This window comes from Amborella trichopoda, chromosome 9, assembly GCF_054954075.1.
Source record: "Amborella trichopoda isolate Santa Cruz 75 chromosome 9, AtrichopodaSantaCruz75HAP2 v2.0, whole genome shotgun sequence".
Lineage (NCBI taxonomy): Eukaryota > Viridiplantae > Streptophyta > Magnoliopsida > Amborellales > Amborellaceae > Amborella > Amborella trichopoda.
In genome coordinates, this window is record NC_142344.1 from 3,182,690 (window position 1) to 3,191,257 (window position 8,568).

Sequence of the window (8,568 nt, forward strand, 5' to 3'; positions counted from 1 at the left end):
TGTATCTTCATCGGTTATTGAAAGTAATCATCAAGCCTTAGTGAACACATTATTAGGGCAAAGAGGTGGATTTATTCAAAGACATGGTCGTTATGGAAGTAAATGAGGTAGAGGTCACAATCCAAGTCAACAAAGCATTTATTTTGGTGGGATAAAAGAGAGAGATATAGGTAAAGTCAAAATAAAGGAGAGTAGTTTAGGCATTTTTTTATTTCTTATTTGGTTAGGAGGTATTTACATAGAAAATTTGTTTTGGAGAAAAAAATGAGAAAAGAAAATAAGTTGGCAGAGTTGGGGTAGTTTTGATTTCTCTTTGTAATTTTTTCTTTAAAAAATTAAAGAGGTTAAATATAGACTGTCCAGAAATATCCCTGAAAGAATCACATTTTAAATGCTAGAAATATTTATTTATTTTTTTCATATTGATGATGATCTTTTCCTATATTAGAATGATAAAAAATCTTAGTTTTAAGAGGGAGCCGCATATGTACAATATGCGTTCGCTGACTCATGAAAACCCCATCCAATTCTAAACCGTTAATCTCTTAGATAAATGCGGGACCTCCTTTTTTAAGGTAGATGTGGGACGCCGCAGGGGACGCTAATGTAGTTGTACGTTCCCCGACACACAAAAACACTTTACCGACGATAAATAGGGCTCCGTGATGGCGAACCAGATTAGATTTTGGTGCCCTGGTGGGAGAAGAGAGGAGAGAGAGGGAGAGATTGCAAGGGAGATTTTAAGGATCAATAATTAAGGAGAATTAGGGTTTCTCTCGCTGTAGTTGCCGGGAAGCGAATATGTCGAAGGACGAGAAGAAAGTGACCTTGAAAAGCTCAGATGGAGAGGTTTTTGAGGTCGAAGAGAGCGTTGCAGTAGAATCTCAGACCATTAAGCATATGATTGAAGATGATTGTGCAGGTAATGGCATCCCTCTCCCGAATGTTTCGAGCAAGATCCTTGCTAAGGTTATAGAGTATTGCAAGTACCATGTCGACGCTCAAAAAGTCACAGAGGATAAGACCCAGGAGGAGGAGATCAAGAGCTGGGACGCTGAGTTTGTCAGGGTCGATCAGGCCACCTTGTTTGATCTCATTCTGGTAAAAGAAATAAAAGCGCTCTTCTCTCTCATCTGTTTCCTCTTTTTTTTAGTTATTTAATATTTTTTTTGAGAAATAGTTATTTGATAATTTATCTTTGATTTCTTGGAATTATGTTTTGTTTTGGTGGATCTTGTGATCTGATGGTCGGTTTCTTGCTATGGTTGTTACTTGCCCTTTCTTGAACATGGATTTTGTTGGTGTTTGTTTTCTTGATCAGGTTTCTCTTTTTGTTTAATTTTTTTGAATCTGTTAACTTGAAGGTTATCTCTTTGTTCGTGTTATGATTTTCTGTTGCTGAATATGGTGAAAGAAGGTGAAGTATTTTTTGTTTGCTGTATTATTTTGAAGCCGTGTGTTAGGGTTTCAGTATTTTGATGCATTATGATTTTTTTTATGCTGATTATGGAGAAAGAAAGAAAACGTTTGTGGTTTGCTGTACTATTTTGAAGGTTATTCGGCTAGGATTTCAGTCTTTTAATGCAGAACATTAGGGAAGGGCTCTCTGTTTCGTTTAGAACCTTTCTAAAATTGGGCTGGGTTTTTATTGATTGATGATGTTTCTTTATCTTGGTCTTTTCCATTATTGTCGATCTGGTTCTCTTTTTGGTGTTGATTATGATTTATAATGTTGAATATGGAGAGAAGAGTAAATTATTCTGGGCTTGCTGTACTTTTTTAAAGGTTTGAGTCTTTTGGTGCAGTATAATTTCGTTATGTTGAACATGGAGAAAGAAAGTAAAGGATTGTGGTTAGCTGTACTATTTTGAAGGTTATTGGGTTAGGGTTTCAGTCTTTGGATGCATAGTTTCTCAAGAAGGGCTCTTTGTTTATTTTTTTGAAAGATGCCCTGATACATTATTATGATACAAATAAAAAGTCGGGTTTTTTATATTTTTATATTTTCTTGAATTTTAGATTTGGCATTATTCATATTTTTTGTTTATTTAGGGTTGTTTTATATGTTTTTGTTGTAGAGATTTGAGGGGTATACAAGATATTTATTTTAGAATTTTAGGAGATATTTTTTGGATGGAGAGAAATGTGAAGGATTATCTTAAATGATACTTTCTAATTTTTAGAAAGTCATTCTTTTAGTTAGAAAGTCAAACTTTTGGTAAAGATGTAGTTAGAAAGGTTATCCTTTTTAGGAAAGAAGTCAGTTTTTAGAAAGACGGAGATAAATGTGTTTTTATTTATTTATTTTATTATTTCAGTGTATTTAAAGGGAAGAGTCCCTCATTGTGATGAACAAGAGAGATTGGAATTGAGTAAAGTTGATCAAAAGCACTTTTAGGGGTGGATTCCCCTCTTGACCTTAAGAGAGGGTATATTCTTTAAAAATTTTATTTTCTGATTTATTATTATTTCTCCCTGCATGACATTAGATATGTGGTATCTACAAAAGATCTTAGGAGAAGTGAACACAGGCATCCCATATGTTGGGTGCTCTTACAAAAAGTAAAACTTAGTAGCAGACGTTAAGAGAGGGTATATTGTGTCAAATTTTTATTTTATTTTTATTTTCTGATTTGTTATTATTTCTCCCTTCATCACATTAGATATGCGGCATCTACAAAAGATCTTACGAGAAGTGAGCATTGGGTGCTCTGAAAGTAAAACTTAGTAGCAAAAAGGAAAGAAGAGTATTCGTACAAAAAATACAACATTCAAGTGGTTAAGGCCCTCCCATAAGATGGGTCCTCAGAATGATCATGAGAATAAAGTCCGTAAAGAATCAAAAAATAGAACTGTCGAATGAAAAAGGGGATAAGAAGAAAAAAGGCCTTCAAAAAAGTGCAGGTAGGAGTGAGAAGTTGGCATGCAGCTAAGAAAATAGAAGCTGACAACTAAAAGAGTAAATTGCAGTTACGTAACTCAAAAGGATGGGTGAAAAGATTCATAACAAAGTTTAATATTGTACTCTGAAACTCCAAGAAACAAACTGAGAGAAGAACATTAGAGGGGAGGGTTGAGGTAGTGGTAAAGACTTGGTTAGTGAGAAAATAAAGAAAAGAGAGGGAGAGAGTGTGAGCTAAGAGTAAAGGAAGGAGGGAGGTGGGAGATACAGCAATTCAGTTACAGAGAAGATGAAGAGAAGTTCCAGAAGTACTAAAGGAGGGAGAAATTAAGTAGAACTGAAACAAAGAGAGGGAAGCAGAGAAATAGTTTTAGGAGCTTGGGAGATATTGGTGAAAAACCACTAAAGGGACAAGGGGGGAGAGTAGACCTCCCCCAAAATCGCATGTAAGAACCTAACTTTTGTGTCTTCGATTCCTGTTGTTACCCAATTTTCTTTCTTCCCTTTTTTTCCCCATTTTTTTCCTTTTTTCTCTTTTTGTTTCTCCTTTTTTTGTTTGGAGTGGTGAGGGCGAGAGGAGAGCTAAAGAGCAAAGGATATAAATGGTAGGAGAGACAGAATAGGAAAGGAAGTGTATGTGTGGGTGTGAGAGAGAGATAGAAAGGGTAGGAGAGAGAGAATAGGAAGGGAAGTGTGTGTGTGTGTGTGAGAGAGAGTGAGAGAGAGATATGTCGTGGGCTGATGATAGTTCCTGCTAATCCTTGTGTGCCTTCTTTAGCCAGTCTATATGCAGTAGAATTGGCTTCTTTGAGGATATGCTTGAAGGCTACTGGGATACTCTGAGATACCCTCCAAGGGGGATGAACGTCATTGGATGCCCAGGCAATGACATTGCTTGAAGCAGCCTCAACCAAGAGATCACAGTGTTGGGATGCTTGATGAATGGTTCATTTCATGTCTTCAGTAGAGCCACTGTTGAGTCAGTGATGCCAATGGAGTTTGAAAAGGAGAGGAAAACTCCTTCTAAATTTGCTGCGGTGCCACCATAACCCCGATGGACCCTGGATCCCATGGAGGATCCATTAATATGAAGTTTGAGGAAGCCCGGGGGAGAAGAAACCCACACTGCTCTAGGTCTAGGTGAGATATTGGCAAAAGACAGCAAATTCTCCCAATTATCAAGGAAGTGGGAGATGGAAATGGTAATTTTCTTCCCTTGAGCAAGAATCCACACAAAAGCTTGGACCTTTTGTGGGACAGGAGCCGACTCTATCCTATTTAAGAGGGGAGGGGGGTCTGCAGAGGAGGGGCTGAGGATAGAATAGGAGGAGGAAACAGTGGAATTACTGAGTGGGAAGGAGACCAAATGAGAGCATCATAGCTCGTGAGGGGAAATAAGATTTGAGACAATGATTGAAGGAGGGAGTTGAGATTAGAGGCGTTGAAGTCAGAAAGCCTCTGTCTAAAGATGGGGGTTCAAACGGTTGAAAGATTGTCTCTCCGCATACTCATCAACAGTAGCTTCTTGATTAGAGGCAATTGTGTCAAGTTAGGGATAAGAGTTTTCCAATATCTGATTCGCTTCCCATTCAACCTTAAATCTGATGTTATTCCTAAAGGCAGTCTTGCTCCAAGCATTACTGTTCCAAGCACCAGAGCCTCTGTGTCTAGGGCTATTAGGAAACCAGTCATTGTCTTCCATACCATTCTTGGCTTAAATAACCTCCTTCCAACAGTTGTCATCAGAACTTGTGAATTTCCACCACCATTTACCCAACAAGGCTAAATTATTCTCTTTAATCCTCCTAATCCCTAAACCTCCAAGCCTCTTAGACCTGCAAACTGTTTCCCAAGCAACAAGGTGAAATTTATGACCCTCATTGGCCTGGCCCAAACGAAATTTCTCATGAGCTTTCCAGTTGTAGGGCCACAGATGAGGGAATTTGGAAGAGGGACATCTGGTAGATAGGAATATTAGCCAAAGTGGCCTTGATGAGAGTTATTCTACCTCGGAGAGAATCCTTCCAATCGGCTAGCTTCTTGTGACACTTCTTCGGAATATTGTCCGGTCCCAAAGGTGTTTCCTAGGTTTGGGGAATGCCAAGGGGAAGTCCAAGATAGATAGCTGGGAAATTATCTATCCCATGACCTAGGTTTCTGGCAAGCACACTGATTTTGGAGTACTCCATCTTTACTCCCAGTATCATATTTTTAGTCATAATGACCTTCATCCCGGTGGAAATGAAAAGGGCCGGGGTTTATCTATGGATCCTTCTTTTGATGCATGGGTGACACTCATTATTTCCTTTTTAAGCTTTTTGATGGGTGTATAAGAATTAGGGTTCAAGTTTCTTACAGGAACATTATGTGTTTCTTACAAGCTTCTTTTGATGGATAAATTTTGATCAGGCTTTCTCTAGAAATATTTGATGTTAAGGGTATCTTTCTTTTTGTTTTGAGATATTTTACTGGTGTCTTTTGATAAATACCAATCTCATGAATAATCTTGATAAGAAATTTTTTTTCTTAATAATGTGATTGATAAATAATGTTTAGAGAAGAGGCCTTTCTTCATATTTTGTTATGTATATACTGTTTTGAGGTTATTCCTTTTGGAAAATTAATGGTTATGTGTTTACGTATTTGTTTCAATACTAATGGTTATTTGTTTACATATTTGTTATAATACTACTTCTGATTTCATATGAATTGTTCTTATGAACTCGAAGCACCTTATGCAATTTTGGCTTTCATAATATGATGGAGTTACCTAATATGATATTATGCTATCTATTTTTTGGAGCTTTTTGTGTTTATTCTTTACAATTTACTACTGGTCAAGGCATCTTTTTCAGGAATCAAAGTCGGGCTTATGATATCATTATTCATAAAGACCTCTATTTTCACTGTCTTTTGTGTTTGGTGTCTCAGAGAGGTAGACATTATTTATTCATTGCTTATTCTTTCTCTTCATTGAATTTTCAATCAGATCAAGATCTTTAATTTCAGACTGTGCAATGGATGATGTGGCTTGTTTCGGAATATTTATTGACTTTGTTAGCCTATTTTGCAATCCTTGAATCTGAGTTAGTGAATATTGTGCTGCAATTGATGTATGTTTTGAAATTGTAGTCTCTATTTGATAGAGTAATTTTGAAGAACTTTGGTGGGACTTTGCTGCGTGCTTGTTACGAACTTTGTGCATCCCTTTGGAATGGGTGCCCCATACTTATTTATGTCATGAATAAGACAATGAACATGAGCATTCCTTTTCCTATTCATGATTTGTATTTTGTGAGGCATCTTTGTCCTGTTATCTTGATATTGAATAGGCGATTGTAATTGCAATTCAATGTTCTAATATATTGTGAATTTTACTATTTTATTGATAATTAATGGTTTCTTGTTTTAGTAAATTATGCGGTGATGAATAGTATTGATACCATAAGAAGTTTGTTCTTTCACTAGGGTTGGACCGTTAGTGTTGATCTTTTATGCGTCATGCAAAATTTACAAAAAATGAAATATTTTATGTTTTTTTAATAAAAGTTAGTTAATATTTGTGGTAGATAATGAAAATGAATTTTTTTGAGCTGATCTTTTGTCAATGGAATAGTCTGCCCTTTAAGTATTCATTAAGGAATTCCATGTGGTTTTTGTATTCCCTAAATATTATTTCTTCAAGCACTATTTTCAGATGATAGCATGATGAACCTTTTTTGGAGGATTCTAGTTTGCTTAAATGTTTGAAATGCTCAACGTTTGGTGCCTTTTCTTGTTGAATTCATATGCTAGTGATTGAGAAAGTCATGTTTCAATAGTTTGGCCTTCATACTGCGAAAGGGATATATAATCATAAGTTGTCTCAGTATTTGGGTGTTATTTACGTATGGAGGCATTCTCTCATATATTTTTGTTAAGAGATATTTTAGCTTATGGTGCTTTTTATGTTTCTTATCCTTGTTGTAGACTTTGAATGTTCCATCACTAGTTTGAAATTGCTCGTCTTTCATCCTGTGGTTTTTCTTTTTGACTTTCCCTGCAAAAGGTCCATCTAGCTAGAAGCTCTTGTTTTTCTCGTGCCATGTGCTATCCTTTACCTTCAGACTTATCCATCCTCGTATTCGGTTTTCCCATATGTGCAGTTTTTGATATTTTGAAAGTCACTTTTTTGCCATCAATGAAGTCGAGAAGAAATTAATCGGCTCCTTAAGAACCATTAAATTAAATCTTGACATGACACAACCACTCCACTCCACATGACACGACCACACAATAAACTTAGGCTTCTGGTGGAATTTCCATCAAACTCACGCTTTGGTGTCCATGCATAGCTCTAATAAGTACTAATTAAATTTTAGAGCTTCACTGGACACCTTCCACTCCAAATGAGGTCATCCTTCGTGATCATTAGGACCCATTTGAGGATATGATCCTAAGAGATCACAATGCCTGCCTCTTCGATAGAATGATATCCTTTGTACTTGTGCACACGTTTGTTGTTGTATATCTTTTAGTGTTCTACTCTTGGTACCATGTTAAAGTTCTCCACCTGGTAAGGTTTAGGATTGCAAAACTCAAGTGAGGTGTATATAAACTGAAGATGCGCAACGTTTACTAGTTATCTTGAAACTGCTACCTTGAACTTTTCAGTTGAATAATTTGCATTCTGTAATGAGTACTTGCGAGCTAATGGGCTTGAAGTCCATATATCCTCTCCCCCCTCTCGTTTCTAAACCAATATCATATATCCTCTCCCCCCTCTCGCTTCTAAACCAATATCATAGAGGTGGCAGTTAGCCATCTTTTTTTTTCTCCCCTTCTGAACAAAACTCATTGAACATGAACCCCCCTTGGGCTAACACCCTTCAGTTCTCTAAGAAAGCCTCTCTACTGTAAGGCGCTATCTTTTTACTCAATATTATCTGATGTTAGCAATCTGTCTTTTGATTTTCAGTACCAGTTGGTCACATCCTCCCTTGATAGTTTGGCTCTTTCAACTCACACATCCTTTTCAAGCACGTTGGTCATATGTTTTGAAAGCATCATATTGTTGAGCTCCGATATTATTTTAAAGAATTTGATCTACACAATGTTTGGGTCTCTATTATTGCATTGTAAAGGGAAACTTTGCAGTCTTGAGCTACAGTTCTTATAGATTGAAGGTTTCAACATTTTTTTTCTCTCCATTCACATTCATTGTTTTATAAAAGAACTTCTCTATCTGGCTATGATTGGGTCTCTCTATTAGGCACGTAACACAATTAAGGTTCACTTTTAAGCCAGTCTTGATCAACCAAAGTCTCTCTCTCTCTCTCTCTCTCTCCACATCACTTTTTCTTTTGTTTGCAGGCTGCAAACTATCTGAATATCAAGAACCTTCTCGACCTGACTTGCCAAACTGTCGCCGACATGATCAAGGGCAAGACTCCTGAGGAGATTAGGAAGACCTTCAATATTAAGAACGATTTCACACCAGAGGAAGAGGAAGAGGTCAGGAGGGAGAACCAGTGGGCCTTCGAGTAGAGAAGAAAAGCTTATCTTGTTTGTTTATACATATTTTACATACCGCTGTTGTTCATCTACTGCTGTTTTTGGACAAGGGTACTTTTAATTTGTAGTGACTTTTCAATGTGCTGGTGAATAGAACCATCCTTTTGCTGCAA

The 8,568-nt window shown here is 36.9% G+C and overlaps 1 protein-coding gene across 1 annotated transcript; it reads left to right on the forward strand.

Annotated features, from left to right (window-relative positions):
• The first annotated feature begins 681 nt into the window (after positions 1-681).
• Positions 682-8,568, forward strand: LOC18437706 (SKP1-like protein 1A). The gene is made up of 2 exons (XM_006847906.4): positions 682-1,101; positions 8,255-8,568. The coding sequence occupies exons 1-2, from the start codon at positions 802-804 to the stop codon at positions 8,426-8,428; spliced, it is 474 nt and encodes a 157-aa protein (XP_006847969.1). The 5' UTR covers positions 682-801; the 3' UTR covers positions 8,429-8,568.

What these genes read in the sequence shown, in the direction of transcription:
- LOC18437706 (XM_006847906.4), top strand. Translation starts at nt 802, where the DNA reads ATGTCGAAGGACGAGAAGAAAGTGACCTTGAAAAGCTCAGATGGAGAG. An exon ending in CCTTGTTTGATCTCATTCTG is followed by an intron (nt 1,102 to 8,254) that starts GTAAAAGAAATA and finishes TTTTGTTTGCAG; the next exon opens with GCTGCAAACTATCTGAATAT.